The sequence below is a fragment of the Schistocerca nitens genome, chromosome 1 (genome assembly GCF_023898315.1).
Source record: "Schistocerca nitens isolate TAMUIC-IGC-003100 chromosome 1, iqSchNite1.1, whole genome shotgun sequence".
NCBI lineage: Eukaryota > Metazoa > Arthropoda > Insecta > Orthoptera > Acrididae > Schistocerca > Schistocerca nitens.
Genome location: NC_064614.1, coordinates 298,527,416 through 298,549,355, shown reverse-complemented (window position 1 = coordinate 298,549,355; position 21,940 = coordinate 298,527,416). Strand labels below are relative to the sequence as shown.

General features: G+C 39.0%; 1 protein-coding gene across 1 annotated transcript; it reads right to left on the bottom strand.

The window, feature by feature from the left end:
• Window positions 1-9,014: 9,014 nt before the first annotated feature.
• Window positions 9,015-9,500, bottom strand: LOC126243797 (putative nuclease HARBI1). Its single transcript, XM_049948192.1, has one exon. The coding sequence runs from the start codon at window positions 9,498-9,500 to the stop codon at window positions 9,015-9,017; it is 486 nt and encodes a 161-aa protein (XP_049804149.1).
• Window positions 9,501-21,940: the final 12,440 nt, after the last annotated feature.

The following is a 21,940-nucleotide window of genomic DNA, read 5'->3' as shown; positions in this document are numbered from 1 at the left end:
ATCATTTTTTTATGTATGTACGATTGTTTTCATATTTTGTTTGTATGCACTATGAAATAGTTAAGATATAACACCCACCAGTTGACTCTGACATTTTTGCCCTATGATATCTCAACATCGTGACTGTTTTACATTTTTTGCTGCTGCATTGTGATATTCTGTGTACATTTTTGCATTTGAACACTGTCTACTTTTTTCACATATTACGTTTTCTGTCATGTTATGCTGTATGCTTAACTATGTTACCATAAACCAGTCATTATTTAGTGAGTATATGATGTAAATGCAAGACATTAATCTTTGTTCATCAATTTCAGAAAGAAATGATGCGTGAAAGAAATAAATTAAACAAAAATGGGAATTTCATCTTCGGAATGGTCGAAAGAAGATGCAAACCTTATGAGGAAGAGTAAATGGATCAGAATTAACAAGCATTAACAAGAATATACTATACATATCGTAGAATAGCAGTCTCAACTAATTTTTCTTTCAGAATACAAGGCGATTGATGCAGGCTGTCTGACAGAACTACACATCTTAGTTTTAGTGATGAAATATGGTAGAAATAAGGAATAGTTGTATAATGAATAATGAAGTGATTTTTTGCAGATGATAATGAATGCTGATGAATAATGATGAAGAATATGCTACTATGAATAATGAAGTTTTTCTTTACAGGTGACGATAATTATGGAGTTATGATAATATGGATAATGAAGTGATGGATAATGAAGTTTTTTCTTTACAGATGAGGATAATATTGAAGTTATGTATTTATGCTATGTAGTTATTTAAGTATTTGTTGCAGTTCGTTTTGACAGTATGTGTTTTATTGCATAGTAGGATGAATGAAGGTTTTGGAAGGGACAGCTATGGAACACATTTTTATACACATTTCACTGCCTGTTAATTTGAGGTCACTACTGTTCAGCATAATATGCGTTTCTTCTTTCAGTTTAATAATCCATTTTGTATTTTATGCAGGAGAAATTATTTGTGAAATTAATGTGCTATAAGCAGTTGTTCATTACGTCTATGTCATTTATGAATGTAATTACATATTCCCTATTTGTTTCATAATCTTGCTACAGCTGACTCATGACGAATGACGTTACACATTTTCATTTACAGCAAAACCCAAAAGCAATTTTTTTTTCTTTCCCCTGTAATTACCCAACGCAATGCATTGCTAACAAAAAATGTATTACCAGTACCAAATAATGATACCAGTTTAAGAAAGTTCTGAGTAATACCGCTCAGCTCTGAATAGTATGTCACTTGCATAATGAATAATAATGCTTTGTAACTGGGAAATGAATGCTACTGATTACTGTATTGAAATGAGCAATGATTAATTATGAACATTATTCTGTAATACTATGTTATTGACTACCTCCTGTTTTAAATAATGACTTCTGATGACTTGTAATTAGGAAATGAGTGCCTATTTTCTCTGTAAATCATTAAATGAATATTATTATATAATGACTTCTGATGACTTGTAATTAGGAAATGAGTACCAATGTTTTCTGTAATGCACCAATTTATGAACATTATTCTGTAATACTACATACATGGTACAGAAATGTTCAATAACTGGGCAATGAATGCCGCAAACTATAATGTAGTTCTCAGTGAAGACTATGTGACTTAATGTCCTTCACCTTCTGGCCTAACTTCCCTGAATTACTGCAATATCCGTTTATCCTGTATATCCCCTTGATCATGGAGCACTATATTTGGTTTTTGCACTAATTCTACGTTGGTGTACCTTACAAGAACGTGGTGTTGACACGACATGCTGTCCACCACCTTGAGCGATGGAGATGTTATTATGGTCCCACTGTTTGGTGTACCTAATGTACTGCTAAAATGATAACATGGAATATTACTACGACATTTCAGTGTCTTGGCTACGCTGATAAATACTTCTGGGAAAAGAACTTCAGATTGTTTCACTTGGTGTTGTGCTACAGTAGAAAGATATGGACTTTCAGTGCAGCTGCGTGCAACCTAAAGTGCTACAACCATGATGCAATCCTTCCCTTTCCTATCCTAATTCTTGTAACATAGTGAAAATCATTTTTTGCTAATATGATTTATATTCGTGACCAATACAATTTTTTTTTTTTTTTTTTTTTTTTTTTTTTTTTTTTTTGATTTGCTGATATATTCTGAATTATAGTGTGTGTGCACTTTTGTCATTTTTCTAACATGATTTCTACTCATTGTATGTACTTTTTTTCATTTGCTGATATGTTCTGAACTACAGTACATGTGCACTTATGTCATTTGTTAATGAGATTTGTATTCATTATGTCTATTTGTTGTGAAGACTTTGAAGAATTTTTCAGTGCATGTGCACTTATGTCATTTGTTAATATGTTTTGTTCTGAACTTCAGTAAGAGTGCACTTTTGTCATTTATCAATATGATTTGTATATACATTTTTCTGATTTGTTGATATGTTCTGTACTCATTGTATATATATTTTTGTCATTGTCTGAAATGTTGTGTATTCGGTGCATGTGCACCATATTTACTTTATGTTCTACATCTGTTTGTAACGTTAATCAGTTAAGAAAAAATTTGTTGCTCATGGCAAGTCCAAATGACTCACCATCGCTGCCAAATTTTTGCCCCCCCCCCCCCCCCCCCAGTGGAGGGTTATGAAACACGTATGTATTCAGTGTATTCATTAACAGCGATGGCGAGGCATGACAGAATCTCTGACCAGAGAGTTATTTATCGTTGCTAGTCTGCACTTGACCGCGCAAGTGATCAGTTGCACTCTGTCTGCAGTAGTAGTCAGTCGGTAGTTGTGAGTTGGACTCAGTCAGTAATTGTGTGTGAGGAGTCGGCGGGTGTCGACATGGGTCCTTGGTCACGGTTCTGGACGAGGTATATTGTTATCGAAGGTAATGAAGCAGCATTGCGCTCAGCCAATAACATATGTTAATTGTAATTAATTTGTTCAAGAATTGCCCCGATAATAATTTTCTTTTAAAGTAACTGTTTTAAACAAAAACGATTCATTTCAAGTTAATTAATATTTCCCATGCATTCCCTCCAAGAATCAGAATTAAACATGGGCCAGCATTGCACGGAGCTGTGCCGAAAAATAAGAGCAGATGTAGATGCAGTAAAAATAAGAGCAGATATAGATGCAGTTTAATGAGGTAAGAATTTTGGTTTTTGCGTTCAGGTTTAATTATTGCACAGGGCCGAAGGTCAGCGCAGCTGACCTTATAAAATTTATCAGACTCATGTTAACGTTAATTTTGTGGGGAGTTTACATTTGGGCCATTATTATCCTTTAATTTTGCAAGAAGGTTACACATGACTCATTTTTATTATTCATTTTTGTGTGGAGTCAGCATTTGGTTCATTATCATTGTCTTTTATTTTCTTGCGGGGAGGTTACATTACTAAGGACTCGTCATGAAAATGTGACATTGTGCATGACATTGGCAGTTTATGAACTCTGCAGAAAACAGACCTCACTGTTCAGTGTAAGAACAACTTTTCCTATCTTTAAAGGTTACTCCTAAGGTAAGCCTAACATTTCTGTTAAAAAAAAAAAGAGTTTTTAAGCTCTAGGTTGACTAATTGTCTTCTGCTGCATTTGCAGTAAGCTATTCAAATTGTTCACAAACTGCAATGATAATCATTAATATGTAATTAAAGGGGAGTTTTGATTTATGCTCACGTGATTATTATGCAGAGGCAAGGGAAAATTTCCTCATGATCCTACACAGTGTCAGAACAAAATCAGACCACTGTACAGGCATTATTTTTCTAAAATAAGAGCCCCTATTCTTATTTTACTGAGAGACTGCCAAATGGTTTTGTTTTAGCAGATAAGCTCTAACATTTTTGTGCCGTGGGATATAGCTCTTAATCTTAATGTGGGTCAGTACAGTTTTGCAATATTAGGGGTGGAAAGTGTCCCTTAGATAGGTTTTTTAAAAAAAATATATACTGTCACAGTTCATTGTGGGAATTATTTTGCAGTTTGTTTCCCCACAGAATGACTATCTTAAGGCAGAAGTTGACAACAGTGTTTTAACCTTGAAAAGAGTTTTCCTTGAGATTATTTTCATCAACTGTGAAGAAATACCTGTAAAAAATTAAAATCATTGCATAGTCTCTTGGAACTTTTAATTTATGGCCTTCCCTGGTTAAATTGAGAGCTGTAACGACTGTTTCAGTTGAAATTTTATAGGTGTTTCTGGAATCATAATTGACACCTTTTACTACGGTGCACAATATTCACTTTGGTATATGGATTATTCATTTTGAGGCACTTAATAGCCCACAGGTAGCAAGGATTTGTATATTCAAGTGAGATTATAATAAGGAAAGAGCACCTATAGTCGACACATGAAGAGAATTTTTTCTACCTTCTTGAAAGGAGGCTGTATACATGGAAGAAGCCAGGAGATACTGACAGGTTTCAGATAGATTATATAATGGTAAGACAGAGATTTAGGAACCAGGTTTTAAATTGTAAGACATTTCCTGGGGCAGATGTGGATTCTGACCACAATCTATTGGTTATGAACTGCAGATTGAAACTGAAGAAACTGCAAAAAGGTGGGAATTTAAGGAGATGGGACCTGGATAAACTGAAAGAACCAGAGGTTGTAGAGAGTTTCAGGGAGAGCATAAGGGAACAATTGACAGGAATGGGGGAAAGAAATACAGTAGAAGAAGAATGGGTAGCTCTGAGGGATGAAGTGGTGAAGGCAGCAGACGATCAAGTAGGTAAAAAGACGAGGGCTAATAGAAATCCTTGGGTAACAGAAGAAATATTGAATTTAATTGATGAAAGGAGAAAATATAAAAATGCAGTAAATGAAGCAGGCAAAAAGGAATACAAACGTCTCAAAAATGAGATCGACAGGAAGTGCAAAATGGCTAAGCAGGGATGGCTAGAGGACAAATGTAAGGATGTAGAGGCTTGTCTCACTAGGGGTAAGATAGATACTGCCTACAGGAAAATTAAAGAGACCTTTGGAGAGAAGAGAACCACTTGTATGAATATCAAGAGCTCAGATGGAAACCCGGTTCTAAGCAAAGAAGGGAAGGTAGAAAGGTGGAAGGAGTATATAGAGGATTTATACAAGGGAGATGTACTTGAGGACAATATTATGGAAATGGAAGAGGCTGTAGATGAAGACGAAATGGGAGATAAGATACTGCGTGAAGAGTTTGACAGAGCACTGAAAGACCTGAGTCGAAACAAGGCCCCGGGAGTAGACAACATTCCACTAGAACTACTGATGGCCTCGGGAGAGCCAGTCATGACAAAACTCTACCATCTGGTGAGCACGATGTATGAGACAGGCGAAATACCCTCAGACTTCAAGAAGAATATAATAATTCCAATCCCAAAGAAAGCAGGTGTTGACAGATGTGAAAATTACCGAACTATCAGTTTAATAAGTCACAGCTGCAAAATACTAACGCGAATTCTTTACAGACGAATGGAAAAACTGGTAGAAGCTGACCTCGGGGAAGATCAGTTTGGATTCCGTAGGAATGTTGGAACACGTGAGGCAATACTGACCTTACGACTTATCTTGGAAGAAAGATTAAGAAAAGGCAAACCTACGTTTCTAGCATTTGTAGACTTAGAGAAAGCTTTTGACAATGTTGACTGGAATACTCTCTTTCAAATTCTGAAGGTGGCAGGGGTAAAATACAGGGAGCGAAAGGCTATTTACAATTTGTACAGAAACCAGATGGCAGTTATAAGAGTCGAGGGGCATGAAAGGGAAGCAGTGGTTGGGAAAGGAGTGAGACAGGGTTGTAGCCTCTCCCCGATGTTATTCAATCTGTATATTGAGCAAGCAGTAAAGGAAACAAAAGAAAAATTCGGAGTAGGTATTAAAATTCATGGAGAAGAAGTAAAAACTTTGAGGTTCGCCGATGACATTGTAATTCTGTCAGAGACAGCAAAGGACTTGGAAGAGCAGTTGAACGGAATGGACAGTGTCTTGAAAGGAGGATATAAGATGAACATCAACAAAAGCAAAACGAGGATAATGGAATGTAGTCAAATTAAGTCGGGTGATGCTGAGGGAATTAGATTAGGAAATGAAACACTTAAAGTAGTAAAGGAGTTTTGCTATTTAGGGAGTAAAATAACCGATGATGGTCGAAGTAGAGAGGATATAAAATGTAGACTGGCAATGGCAAGGAAAGCGTTTCTCAAGAAGAGAAATTTGTTAACATCGAGTATAGATTTAGGTGTCAGGAAGTCGTTTCTGAAAGTATTTGTATGGAGTGTAGCCATGTATGGAAGTGAGACATGGACGATAACTAGTTTGGACAAGAAGAGAATAGAAGCTTTCGAAATGTGGTGCTACAGAAGAATGCTGAAGATAAGGTGGGTAGATCACGTAACTAATGAGGAGGTATTGAATAGGATTGGGGAGAAGAGAAGTTTGTGGCACAACTTGACTAGAAGAAGGGATCGGTTGGTAGGACATGTTTTGAGGCATCAAGGGATCACAAATTTAGCATTGGAGGGCAGCGTGGAGGGTAAAAATCGTAGAGGGAGACCAAGAGATCAATACACTAAGCAGATTCAGAAGGATGTAGGTTGCAGTAGGTACTGGGAGATGAAGAAGCTTGCACAGGATAGAGTAGCATGGAGAGCTGCATCAAACCAGTCTCAGGACTGAAGACCACAACAACAACAACAATACTATTAAATAAATGTAGGCTCCAAAATTATTTTCTGAAACTTCAAAGTCTCACCTTTCATCTAAAATATCATTTTTTTTTAAACTGATAGTTTAAACTTTGGTAAAAATATTGTGAAATGAACCTTTGAAGTACACCTAAAATTGATACTTTAAAATGGACCTGCTCCTAAAGTCGACAATTTTGGCACCTATAGTTGACACAATTCCCATATCCCATTTTCTTTTATAAGTGAGTAGAGCTCAAAACGCGGCGAATCCAATGTTTAAAGTTTTGACACGAGCCCAATCTTACTGTTTAAAAGAATTTTAACGACATTTTACTTTAATTGATAGTTTATAGTAATTTCGTCCCGCTGCACACCAGAGTGGCGTTCGCTGTATTTGTTAGATTTTATAAATGGTACTGTGAACAAATCCAGGTCAAATGTAGTTCTGGCATAATTTTTCGCAAATAAAAAGTAATTTTTGTTGGAAGCGTTTGGCAGTCAATTGAGAAATGTTGGGAAAATACGATACAAACATAGGATGGCAGATTGCTGATTTGAAATCCCACCACGTTTTGCCAACAGTTACGTGGTTTATGTTGGAGCCACACAAGCCCTATAGCACAGTCTAACATGTTAGACTGTGCCCTATAGCTTCTGCACAGCAAGGCCAGTCTACTAGTATCTATGGTCGAAGTCCCCTCCTTACTGAGTAAGTTCTCAGCAAAGAGATTAAAATCCAACATCTTTGGTTCTCAGTTTGTTTTGTTTGCGTGTGTTTTGTGTTAGCGAAAGGTTTCTCAAGTTATTTATGTGCCGAAATGGAAGACTCAGAATTAGCCTTTGTCAACATTATTAAAGATTACCCCGCAATCATCAGTAAATCACAAACTCCGGCCACAAGAAGAGAGAAAGCGAATTATATTAAAGAAATAAAACACCGTTATATGGTTAATTTCGGGAAAGAAATAACGGACGGGCAGATAATGAAGAAACTGCACAACATGAAATCCCGTATCAAGGCGGAAACGGATGTGAATAAGATAGGAAACATTAAGATTTCCCTGAAAAATTAGGAGCAGATATTTTTAAAGTTTTTGGCGGAGATGACTGCACCCCAACTATCCACAGAGTTCCTGGTAAGTCCCATACTTCCCGATTTTTTAATTACGCGCTTAATGCTTTAAAATTGTGATTCAGACAAATACGTATTTTAAACATGTGAAAACGAAACAATGTTTGGTAAATTTCGTCTACTATATCACCACTTTTCAGTAAAAGCATCACAGTGTACTACGCATGAAATTGGACAAACCTCTCCCACATTTCTGCGTAAACCTGTTTGGTATATTTACTAACTAGAAACTGAATCCTGACACTCTACTATTAGTTTTTTTTTTTTTAATTTTCATTAGGAGCTTCTGCAGTAGGTGGTGGTTCCACCTCTGTCATCACTTCACCAAGGAATTCGGAGGTAGCTGACACAGACTGCATGTATGAACAAGAGTCAATTTTGCAGCTACCACTAATTTTTCCAGCCAACCATATGGATCTCGTGGGCCCCAAAGTCGTCATACCTTCACAATCACCTGCTTCGGGGCATGAGAGTGTGCATAAACGTCGGAGATTAAGCATGTAAACAGATAAGACACTGATTTTTCTACTCCAGAGCTGCAAAGGCTGGTGCTATTGTATCAATTGGACATACTCAAACGAAAGCAGCAGAAATTGATGTGCGAAGAAGATAAACAATAAAACAAATTGTGTAGTGTCTTATTTACATAACGAATTTTATTAATAAAAACATCTTTTTAAAGTGAATGTTCATTTTCATTCCTCATTTACCAAATTCCATATCCTCTTACAAAAATTATTCAGTACAAATGTCTTTTCAATGAAACAATAAGAGTGATATAATCTAATCTGAAATGTTAAAAAAGTGTATTGGCAAATATCTTCACCACATCCTTGAAACAGTTTCTGGTAAAGTAAAGCAAAAACTTGTGCCATCAATCTGCTGAGGTTACAGTATAGAAATTACATTAAGGTTCCAGCAGTTCATGTTAACCTGTTGTGTCCAAAGCTATTTACAGTAGTATCTCTGTTCCAGTTTGAATAGTTACATGTTAAACAATTTTTGTTGAAAGTAAAATCGATGATAGAGAATGAAAAAAAAAAAAAAAAACCACTAAACAGCATTTTATTACGTAACATAAGAGCACTGTGCTTTATTTTCATGAGGGAATAACTACTGTAATTACAAAAAATATCAAATTGGGTATAATTATTCAAGGTTTGGGCAGACACCCATACATTACAGTTGTCGTGTTACATTTACAATTTCCCGTCTCTTATTTGTTCCACGTACACGTACGTTTGCTGCTTCCTCTTCTCCCAGTACTGGAAGATTGTTGTCATCATCACTAGGTGCCTCAAAATCCTCATCCCCTACATGTTTTGCTATGTTGTGCAAAACAAAACAGGCTATTATCACACTGGGGATTTTTGTTTGGGCAAGCCTTATTTTATTTTGCAGAATTGGGAAACGCCTTTTCACCTGTCCAAAGCACCGTTCGATTATCACCCTTTCCTTAGAGTGAAGTCTGTTGTATGCCCTCTCATCAGGTGTTTCTGGATTTTGAAATGGTGTCATTAACCACGGTGCAATGCCATATCCTTCGTCTCCTAAAATTAGGGCGTTGCACTGGTTCTCACGCAATATACGATAGACATCGGAGTTTCTCCATATCCTAGCTTCATGTACAGACCCTGGCCATGAAGCATCAACACTCGTAAACATTTCACTGTTGTCACACGTCGCCTGCACGTTTATATATGGAAAGCCCTTTCGATTGACGTATTCGTCTCCATGTGAAGAAGTTTCATTATAGGTATGTGAGTGCAGTCTAGGGCCCCTACCGCACATGGAAACTTGTATCTCGATTGCCATTTAACTTTCGCTGTTTCTAGTTCGTTAATATTTCTCGGAAATCTGATCCACAACGGTGCTTTCCTGTTGACCTGTTGCAGAACATACGAAAATGTTAGTGATACTGTAGTCTGGTGTACTCCCAAATCTTCTCCTACACCTATCTGAAAGCCTGGATCCGCTAAATAGCGCAAACATATTTTCATTTTGCGTTCATTGGAAAGGGCGCCTCCTCTTCTTTCGTGATTTTCCGGAAGAAAGTGATTCGCCAGCCAATTAATGTTTTGACTGTTAAATCTATACAAACTTCTACAGTTCCTTTCTTCTGTGTTCCTGCATACTACGTATATCTTTTTTTGCCTTTCAAGAAACATAAATTCCGCCATTTTCGCCAAAAACACTCGGTAACGCTTAATCACATCACATCACATCACATCACATCACAACTCACTCAGCTCAAAGTATGCTATGGAGCTCACTCACAAAAACAGAGAATGTTCTCCGCTTGTGAGAAACTTCTTTGGCTTTATTCATACGAAGTCGGAGAATATACTTTGCTTTGAGCAACTTCCCCACCCTTCAACCCGCACTGAGGACATACTCGGGTGAAGTATATTCTCAGACTCACTTTATTCATGCCAACCAGAGAACTTTCTCCGAACATCTGAGTATAAAGTATATTCTCCGTTTTATTCATACGGCGGAATGTTTGTTTTTAATTCGTTTTGTACGTAATTTAAAAAATAGTTAGTATATTTTTGCGTCACAAGTGTTAGGAGAACAGCGAGAGACATAAATTATCGTGAAATATAAGTAAACAGGGCACGAACTATTGAATGAAGTGACATAAGCTGCAACGTATTCTTGAAGAAATACTTAAGAAGTAGCATACAATCGCACTTATTTCACTGTAAGTAAGAGAATACACACTGTATATCCCTCATATGAAGTGCATGGATGCTCTTCCTTGTGTAAAAATGAAACAACACATCACTTTTTATTAAGTTCCGCTTTGCAGGAAGCCTGCTTCCAAAAATACAATTTCCATCTTACTCTTTGTGCTATCAGGTTATCTCAATAAAAAGCATGACTGTTTTAAAACTTTATTATATCCCATTGATAAATTTACCGAAAATAAAATCAAACGAATGTCAGTCCAAATCAATCTCTGTGTTTTTTGACAACTTCAAAAAATATGCGCGTCAGATGGGTGGCTCCTACTGGTCCTTTGAAGAAATAATATACTAATGGCTGTTTAAAATTTGAGAAGATGCCGTTAATCGTTATAACTAATGCAGTATTGGCAACCACAGATGTACGTATGAAACTTGTGTCTTCAAATCCAATAACACGATCCCTAGAGCTGTTATATACCAAATTTTCCATTAGTGACATCTCATCCATAGACAAATTAACAATTACATCAGCTTCTGGTAACTGCTGCTTTAAAAGATGAAATATGTTATTATTTATCCCAGAGTTTAATTGTATATCTTCGACATACCTTTGTACGGTACGTACTGATGGAAGGCTAAAGCAGTGTGATAAAAAACTGTATGCCTGAGTACTACAATACAACAAATTAAGTGCAAATAATTTAGTTTCATCTTTCCATCTCGGACCACGTTTTCCATTCAATGGTATACTGATTTGGCTTATCAATAAATCGAGAGCATCTTTTTTCAAGTACTTGGAACCAATACTTTTTAAAATGACCTTGTCCTTTTGTACTTGTGTCCTGTGACGTTGTGTTTGCAGTTTATTCTTACGATGGGCGCTTTCCTTGTCACGTAGTAATTTTGTACGAAGTCTAATGATTTGCACATTTTTACATTTCACACGATTTTCCAACACGCGAATAATTTCATGTAATCTAAGCATTTCATCTTCAAAAGATGTCTGTGTTGCAGATTCCGTTGGTAGTGATTTTATATATGTCTCTCGTGTAGGAACACTTGTGGTAGCTGTTTCTTCTGTGTCAGGAGACAGTTTTATTGTTTATTGCAGTAAAACTTTCACGTTCGTATGGCAATTTTCTCTTCATCGTCACTAGTTGTGGCTTATTTGGCACGTCAAATAACGTAGGAACTGCATTCCATACCAATCCCTTCTTTTCCGCGCTCGTGAACTGGTTTGACTCGAAATGTAACGCACAAAACTTCACGTTAGTGTGCAAATAAAGTGCATCTTAATGCAGCAGGTCCTGTCTTCTACTATTTATTAACCATTTTTTGCTCCTAAAAAAGAAAAACAAATACAGTAATTCAATACAGTTTCGAAAAAAATCGTAAGTAAATAGCGCTCTATTGTGATGTTTCATACCTCTCAGGGTCCTTAGGAAACCTGAAGAATGACAAATGTGGTGTCTTCTTCCTATTATTACTGCAATTGATTGCGCTACATACGTTGCCTTTCGTAAAAACCATGTTAAAAATGAATATAAACGATACTGCTTACATTTACTGAATACCGTATTCAGCAGCGTATCTTCTCCACCGCTTGGGGCGCTGTTGTCGCGGTGTATAACAAAAATCAGGGAGAGTGTCGCGACTGTATATATTAAGGTACGTTTACACTGGGATACATGTATCGCGACATGTATGAGCGACATGTCAATTTGACATGTCGCGATACATCACCTCATACAAAAATTCACGGAACTTGTATGCGGACCCTCGAGCTCATACATGTCGCGTATACATTTTGTATATCGCTTTTTGGCCATATACGCGACATGTATGAGCGACATTTGAAGAACTCGCGCATGCGCAGTACTATCATTTCCTGTCGTCTTGTCGACTGCCGCTTATTTCGACGATTAGCGCATGCGTAGTACCAGGCTCTTTGGCGGCTGTTTGAGTTTTGAAGGTGCCGACTGTCGTTTCGACGTTAATGTATCTGCATAGAATATCAAAAAGTGCCATATGCAACATCATTCTTCGTGTTTGCGAGGCCATTGTGCAAGTTTTATCCCAAGAAGTGAAGCTAAAAGTTTTATATATATATCAGTGTATGTAATACATTATATAATTTTTTCATGCATCTGGCACGTATATCAATGTTTTGCTATTATTCCGGCGGCCTCGCGAGATAATGTTGACAACGGATGCCGACAATCGTGTGTGAGACGTTGGCATTAGCAATCGCGCGACAATGCAAATGTTTTGTCATGAAATCTTCGTTTTACGAGGAATCCCCAGTGGCTAAAAAACGAAGTGTTACTGCCAACTGATCCTCTGGTGGAAGCGCTTCCCGAAAGTTTGCGTTGGTTTTGGACACAAGAGGAGCCACAAGTGATAACAAACCGCGGAAATCCTCCATACTTATCCTAACATAATTTCTAAAATATGCGCCATCCTCTAGCGTTAATTCGCGAGAAACTCTCTGTGCCACCATCTACGCTTCCTCCGCCTTTTCTTCCTATCATCTTCCAAAAGAGCAAGTGTATCAGCACATAAAAATGTGAAATCTTCCAAATCGTCGTCGGAAGCTATCGCACAGTGATACATTTCAACCAGTGTAAACGCACGCTCATACATGTATGACGTTGATACTTGTCAACTCATACAAGTCGCGATACATGTCGCAAAGTCGCATATACATGTATCTCATACATGTGCCGATACAAATCGCAGTGTAAACGTACCTTTAGACTGTGGTAATACAATCCTGATATCGATTGTACACCATTTCGATATATATAATATATCGAGTATTCCAAAGACATTCTACAATGTTCTGGCGGTATATTCAATCAGTATTGCTTCTTGGAAATCTACATCTACATTTATACTCCGCAAGCCACCCAACGGTGTGTGGCGTAGGGCACTTTACGTGCCACTGTCATTACCTCCCTTTCCTGTTCCAGTCGCGTATGGTTCGCGGGAAGAACGACTGAAAGCCTCCGTGCGCGCTCTAATCTCTCTAATTTTACATTCGTGATCTCCTCGGGAGGTATAAGTAGGGGGAAGCAATATATTCGATACCTCATCCAGAAACGCACCCTCTCGAAACCTGGCGAGCAAGCTACACCGCGATGCAGAGCGCCTCTCTTGCAGAGTCTGCCACTTGAGTTTGCTAAACATCTCCGTAACGCTATCACGGTTACCAAATAACCCTGTGACGAAACGCGCCGCTCTTCTTTGGATCTTCTCTATCTCCTCCATCAACTCGATCTGGTACGGATCCCACACTGATGAGCAATACTCAAGTATAGGTCGAACGAGTGTTTTGTAAGCCATCTCCTTTGTTGATGGACTACATTTTCTAAGCACTCTCCCAATGAATCTCAACCTGGTACCCGCCTTACCAACAATTAATTTTATATGATCATTCCACTTCAAATCGTTCCGCACGCATACTCCCAGATATTTTACAGAAGTAACTTCTACCAGTGTTTGTGACGCTATCATATAATCATACAATAAAGGATCCTTCTTTCTATGTATTCGCAATACATTACATTTGTCTATGTTAAGGGACAGTTGCCACTCCCTGCACCAAGTGCCTATCCACTGCAGATCTTCCTGCATTTCGCTACAATTTTCTAATGCTGCAACTTCTCTGTATACTACAGCATCATCCGCGAAAAGCCGCATAGAACTTCCGACACTATCTACTAGGTCATTTATATATATTGTGAAAAGCAATGGTCCCATAACACTCCCCTGTGGCACGCCAGAGGTTACTTTCACGTCTGTAGACGTCTCTCCATTGATAACATGCTGTGTTCTGTTTGCTAAAAACTCTTCAATCCAGCCACACAGCTGGTCTGATATTCCGTAGGCTCTTACTTTGTTTATCAGGCGACAGTGCGGAACTGTATCGAACGCATTCCGGAAGTCAAGAAAAATAGCATCTATCTGGGAGCCTGTCTCTAATATTTTCTGGGTCTCATGAACAAATAAAGCGAGTTGGGTCTCACACGATCGCTGTTTCCGGAATCCATGTTGATTCCTACATAGTAGATTCTGGGTTTCCAAAAACGACATGATACTCGAGCAAAAAACATGTTCTAAAATTCTACAACAGATCGACGTCAGAGATATAGGTCTATAGTTTTGCGCATCTGCTCGACGACCCTTCTTGAAGACTGGGACTACCTGTGCTCTTTTCCAATCATTTGGAACCCTCTGTTCCTCTAGAGACTTGCGGTACACGGCTGTTAGAAGGGGGGCAAGTTCTTTCGCGTACTCTGTGTAGAATCGAATTGGTATCCCGTCAGGTCCAGTGGACTTTCCCCTGTTGAGTGATTCCAGTTGCTTTTCTATTCCTTGGACACTTATTTCGATGTCAGCCATTTTTTCGTTTGTGCGAGGATTTAGAGAAGGAACTGCAGTGCGGTCTTCCTCTGTGAAACAGATTTAACGTAAGACCAGAACTTCCTAGGATTTTCTGTCAAGTCGGTACATAGAATTTTACTTTCGAATTCACTGAACGCTTCACGCATAGCCCTCCTTACGCTAACTTTGACATCGTTTAGCTTCTGTTTGTCTGAGAGGTTTTGGCTGCGTTTAAACTTGGAGTGAAGCTCTCTTTGCTTTCGCAGTAGTTTCCTAACTTTGTTGTTGTACCACGGTGGGTTTTTCCCGTCCCTCACAGTTTTACTCGGCACGTACCTGTCTAAAACGCATTTTACGATTGCCTTGAACTTTTTCCATAAACACTCAACATTGTCAGTGTCTGAACAGAAATTTTCGTTTTGATCTGTTAGGTAGTCTGAAATCTGCCTTCTATTACTCTTGCTAAACAGATAAACCTTCCTCCCATTTTTTATATTCCTATTAACTTCCATATTCAGGGATGCTGCAACGGCCTTATGATCACCGATTCCCTGTTCTGCACATACAGAGTCGAAAAGTTCGGGTCGGTTTGTTATCAGTAGGTCCAAGATGTTATCTCCACGAGTCGGTTCTCTGTTTAATTGCTCGAGGTAATTTTCGGATAGTGCACTCAGTATAATGTCACTCGATGCTCTATCCCTACCACCCGTCCTAAACATCTGAGTGTCCCAGTCTATATCTGGTAAATTGAAATCTCCACCTAAGACTATAACATGCTGAGAAAATTTATGTGAAATGTATTCCAAATTTTCTCTCAGTTGTTCTGCCACTAATGCCGCTGAGTCGGGAGGTCGGTAAAAGGAGCCAATTATTAACCTAGCTCGGTTGTTGAGTGTAACCTCCACCCATAATAATTCACAGGAACTATCCACTTCTACTTCACTACAGGATAAACTACTACTAACAGCGACGAACACTCCACCACCGGTTGCATGCAATCTATCCTTTCTAAACACCGTCTGTACCTTTCTAAAAATTTCGGCAGAATTTATCTCTGGTTTCAGCCAGCTTTCTGTACCTATAACGATTTCAGCTTCGGTGCTTTCTATCAGCGCTTGAAGTTCTGGTACTTTACCAACGCAGCTTCGACAGTTGGCAATTACAATACCGATTGCTGCTTGGTCCCCGCATGTCCTGACTTTGCCCTGCACCCGTTGAGGCTGTTGCCCTTTCTGTACTTGCCCAAGGCCATCTAACCTAAAAAACCGCCCAGCCCACGCCACACAACCCCTGCTACCCGTGTAGCCACTTGTTGCGTGTAGTGGACTCCTGACCTATCCAGCGGAACCCGAAACCCCACCATCCTATGGCGCAAGTCGAGGAATCTGCAGCCCACACGGTCGCAGAACCGTCTCAGCCTCTGATTCAGACACTCCACTCGGCTCTGTACCAAAGGGATGCAGTCAGTCCTGTCGACGATGCTGCAGATGGTGAGCTCTGCTTTCATCTTGCTAGTGAGACAGGCAGTCTTCACCAAATCAGATAACCGCCGGAAGCCAGAGAGGATTTCCTCCGATCCATAGCGACACACATCATTGGTGCCGACATGAGCGACCACCTGCAGATAGGTGCACCCTGTACCCTTCATGGCATCCGGAAGGACCCTTTCCACATCTGGAATGACTCCCCCCGGTATGCACATGGAGTGCACATTGGTTTTCTTCCACTCTCTTGCTGCCATTTCCCTAAGGGGCCCCATTACGCGCTTGACGTTGGAGCTCCCAACTACCAGTAAGCCCACCCTCTGCGACCGCCCGGATCTTGCAGACTGAGGGGCAACCTCTGGAACAGCACAAGCAGCCATGTCAGGCCGAAGATCAGTATCAGCCTGAGACAGAGCCTGAAACCGGTTCGTCAACAAACTGGAGAGGACTTCCGTTCAGCCCTCCGGAATGTCTTTCGCCCCCTGCCACACCTTGAGACGACCTCCCACTCTACCACAGGTGAGGGATCAGCCTCAATGCGGGCAGTATCCCGGGCAACCACAGTCGTAGTCCGATCGGGGGATGCGTGGGACGAGCTGGCCGTCCCCGATAAACCCCCATCCGGACCCCCACAGTGATGCCCATTGGCAACAGCCTCAAGCTGTGTGACCGAAGCCAACACTGCCTGAAGCTGGGAGCGAAGGGATGCCAACTCAGCCTGCATCCGAACACAGCAGTTGCAGTCCCTATCCATGCTAAAAACTGTTGTGCGAAGAACGTCTGAACTAATCTACAGAGAGCGCAAACAAATCGACAAAATTTAAACGGTTATTAAAATACAAGATTGCCTAGTAAATGCAGTAATGCTGCTACTTGCGCACTGCTGACACACTGCTCGGCGGCGGAAGGAGACTACGCGATTTTACACTATTCAGGTACTAAAACGCGATGCTACAACTCTCAAATACTATAATACGCCCGAAATTTATGAATTAAACAATGCAAGTACCAAAAACACGCAAAGAAATTAAGAATTAAACTATGTAACAAATGAGTGAGCTAGGAGTATACGACTTGCTGCTGCAGCTGCTTATCCGACGACGGCAGGGAGCACACTGACTGTGACCAACCGACACTGGCCGTTCAAAACAAAAACAGAAGACAAACGACTACGCGAATTTACACTATTCAGGTACTAAAACGCGATGCTACAACTCTCAAATACTATAATACGCCCGAAATTTATGAATTAAACAATGCAAGTACCAAAAACACGCAATGAAATTAAGAATTAAACTATGTAACAAATGAGTGAGCTAGGAGTATACGACTTGCTGCTGCAGCTGCTTATCCAACGACGGTGCATTGAGTGTGGTATTTTGTTTTCGTGCTGCAGATGATTAAAATGGTAGTGACAGTTTTCGATCGAGAAAACTAACTATATTAACTTCCAATTGAACAAAAAACATAATGCCACTAGAATAAAAGTTAATAATAATGAATTAGAATGTGTAACAAGTACCAAATTCTTAGGGATGAATGTAGACAGCCAACTGAAATGGACAAACCATGTCAACATTTTGGCAAAGAAATTATCCACACCATGCTATGCTCTTAGAATCCTGGCACCAGTATGCAATAATACCTGTCTTAAAATAACATATTACGGATATCTACACTCAGTCCTCAGCTATGGGATCATGTTTTGGGGAACAAGTGCCAGTAACATACAAACGGTGTTCAAAGTACAAAAAAGAGCCATAAGGATAGTAACAAATAGCAACAACAGGGCCCACTGTCTAGAATTATTTAGAAAGCTAGGAATTCTAACTGTTTCTTGTGAGTATATCTTTCAGAACATAATGTTCATTAAGAAAAAATCTCAACATGTACAACACAAACAGCCTAATACATGACCATGAAACAAGAGCTTGTCACCACCTGCATCTAGATAGAAAGAACAAGGCAAAGACGCAAAAAAGTAAATTTTATAATGGGATAAAACTGTATAACAAATTACCACAAGAAATTAAAGAAATAAATGAGCCCCTCACTTTCAGACAAAAGCTTAAAACCTTTTTAGTAAGTAAAAGTTGTTATACAGTAAAAGAATATTTAACATAGATGTAGATTATTAGCAACATATGACATTATCACCAAAATATTATGTAATTAGAAACCTGTTTAACTGTAAATGTATGTGTGCTCATGTGTTGTAATCTGACGACATCCATACAATATTTATTGTTCCACGGATGAATAAATAAATAAATAAATAAAAGGAATTTTCATCAGAAGGGTTTTATGTTTTCGACAAAAGTAGGAAGATACTTATGTGCAAATACTGCAAAGTGCGTACTGAGTGGCAGATGAAGGACACATGCCTGAAACACATTAATAACAGTTCTTCCCATAAGAAGAACAAAGAGAAGGCTTTAACAACTACTGGTATAGAAAGACCAGCTACGTTCACGGAAGTGACTGCAGCGGCAAAACGAGCGAAAAATGATAAAGAATAATTCATTTTATCGACTACTCGAGCTGACGAAGAAAATTCCCATTCTACTACAACTTACAACGTCAGAATTTCTTGTACCATACACACGGTTTAGGGATTTAGTAGTAGTTCTTGTAGAGAAGGTAAAGATGTTGATGTGATTGGTATTCTTCTTTCCCTAAAAGCAGAGTGTGGACGTTTTGTGGAAGCTGCAGTGAAGGCTTTGTGGATCCCAGTCAGTAATGTTGATAGTGAGCGATCATTTTCTAGATATTGCAATATAATGTCTGACAGGAGAACAGCTATGACTCCCAGTAATATGGAAGTCATTGTATCCTTGCCTTTCTCAGACTGACTTATGTGTTGTGTACATAGAGTAGGACAGTATAAATGTTTTCCAAACTTTCATCATTTGGTATGTGTGTTTTAATAAGATTTATAATTTTTATGCTTCCTCAGTTTATGTAAAATAAAAGATTTTTCACTGCAAATGTGGCATAAATGTATTTCCTTTACCTTTTACTGCTGAAAAGTGGAAATAAAATTTTGCGAAATTTTTGACGAAATGAAAAAAACTAGCGAGAAATATACTGAAATAACTTTTTAAAATTGACGATATCGGGCAAAAATTTTCACCACAAACTGGTGCCTCTAACCATGAGGCATATGTAACACCTATTTTTGACCTATTTTGTATCTGTATTGATTTTTCTATGTCAATTTGTACTATTGCTTGTGTATAATGTTGTATCTGTCATGGAAATACTTTGACTATGTATACATGTTTCAGTTATGTAAAACTTTTGAACGATGTTGTTTAAATTATGCTTGGAGTTTTAAATAACATATGGAATAATTGCTATGTAATGTACTGTAAATGACTTGATACATTGCTAGAGAACATATGGTTGAATGTAAAAGATGTGGGGAAGCCCTGTAGCTATTGCAGTAGCCTGGTGGAGTGGAGAAGGTGTGGTTTGCGCGAAAGTAATAACTCATCCTTTGTGATGGGTAAGGGGTCTGGGCTGATAAGTGCTATGATGACACCTTGCTAGCAGCAGCGGATCATTGTGGCTCAGATTTCTGGAGTTTTCAGGCCAGAAGAGCTTGTTGTTGTTGTGGTCTTCAGTCCTGAGACTGGTTTGATGCAGCTCTCCATGCTACTCTATCCTGTGCAAGCTTCTTCATCTCCCAGTACCTACTGCAACCTACATCCTTCTGAATCTGCTTAGTGTATTGATCTCTTGGTCTCCCTCTACGATTTTTACCCTCCACGCTGCCCTCCAATGCTAAATTTGTGATCCCTTGATGCCTCAAAACATGTCCTACCAACCGATCCCTTCTTCTAGTCAAGTTGTGCCACAAGCTTCTCTTCTCCCCAATCCTATTCAATACCTCCTCATTAGTTACGTGATCTACCCACCTTATCTTCAGCATTCTTCTGTAGCACCACATTTCGAAAGCTTCTATTCGATTCTTGTCCAAACTGGTTATCGTCCATGTTTCACTTCCATACATGGCTACACTCCATACAAATACTTTCAGAAACGACTTCCTGACACCTAAATCTATACTCGATGTTAACAAAGTTCTCTTCTTCAGAAACGATTTCCTTGCCATTGCCAGTCTACATTTTATATCCTCTCTACTTCGACCATCATCGGTTATTTTACTACCTAAATAGCAAAACTCCTTTACTACTTTAAGTGTCTCATTTCCTAATCTAATTCCCTCAGCATCACCCGACTTAATTTGACTACATTCCATTATCCTCGTTTTGCTTTTGTTGATGTTCATCTTATATCCTCCTTTCAAGACACTGTCCATTCCGTTCAACTGCTCTTCCAAGTCCTTTGCTGTCTCTGACAGAATTACAATGTCATCGGCGAACCTCAAAGTTTTTACTTCTTCTCCATGAATTTTAATACCTACTCCGAATTTTTCTTTTGTTTCCTTTACTGCTTGCTCAATATACAGATTGAATAACATCGGGGAGAGGCTACAACCCTGTCTCACTCCCTTCCCAACCACTGCTTCCCTTTCATGCCCCTCGACTCTTATAACTGCCATCTGGTTTCTGTACAAATTGTAAATAGCCTTTCGCTCCCTGTATTTTACCCCTGCCACCTTCAGAATTTGAAAGAGAGTATTCCAGTCAACATTGTCAAAAGCTTTCTCTAAGTCTACAAATGCTAGAAACGTAGGTTTGCCTTTTCTTAATCTTTTTTCCAAGATAAGTCGTAAGGTCAGTATTGCCTCGCGTGTTCCAACATTTCTACGGAATCCAAACTGATCATCCCCGAGGTCGGCTTCTACCAGTTTTTCCATTCGTCTGTAAATAATTCGCGTTAGTATTTTGCAGCTGTGACTTATTAAACTGATAGTTCGGTAATTTTCACATCTGTCAACACCTGCTTTCTTTGGGATTGGAATTATTATATTCTTCTTGAAGTCTGAGGGTATTTCGCCTGTCTCATACATCGTGCTCACCAGATGGTAGAGTTTTGTCAGGACTGGCTCTCCCGAGGCCATCAGTAGTTCTAATGGAATGTTGTCTACTCCCGGGGCCTTGTTTCGACTCAGGTCTTTCAGTGCTCTGTCAAACTCTGCACGCAGTATCTTATCTCCCATTTCATCTTCATCTACATCCTCTTCCATTTCCATAATATTTTCCTCAAGTACATCTCCCTTGTATAAACCCTCTATATACTCCTTCCACCTTTCTGCCTTCCCTTCTTTGCTTAGAACTGGGTTTCCATCTGAGCTCTTGATATTCATACAAGTGGTTCTCTTCTCTCCAAAGGTCTCTTTAATTTTCCTGTAGGCAGTATCTATCTTACCCCTAGTGAGACAAGCCTCTACATCCTTACATTTGTCCTCTAGCCATCCCTGCTTAGCCATTTTGCACTTCCTGTCGATTTCATTTTTGAGACGTTTGTATTCCTTTTTGCCTGCTTCATTTACTGCATTTTTATATTTTCTCCTTTCATCAATTAAATTCAATATTTCTTCTGTTACCCAAGGATTTCTATTAGCCCTCGTCTTTTT

Coding starts and splice junctions, on each gene's coding strand:
- LOC126243797 (XM_049948192.1), bottom strand. CDS start 9,500: ATGTTTACGAGTGTTGATGCTTCATGGCCAGGGTCTGTACATGAAGCT.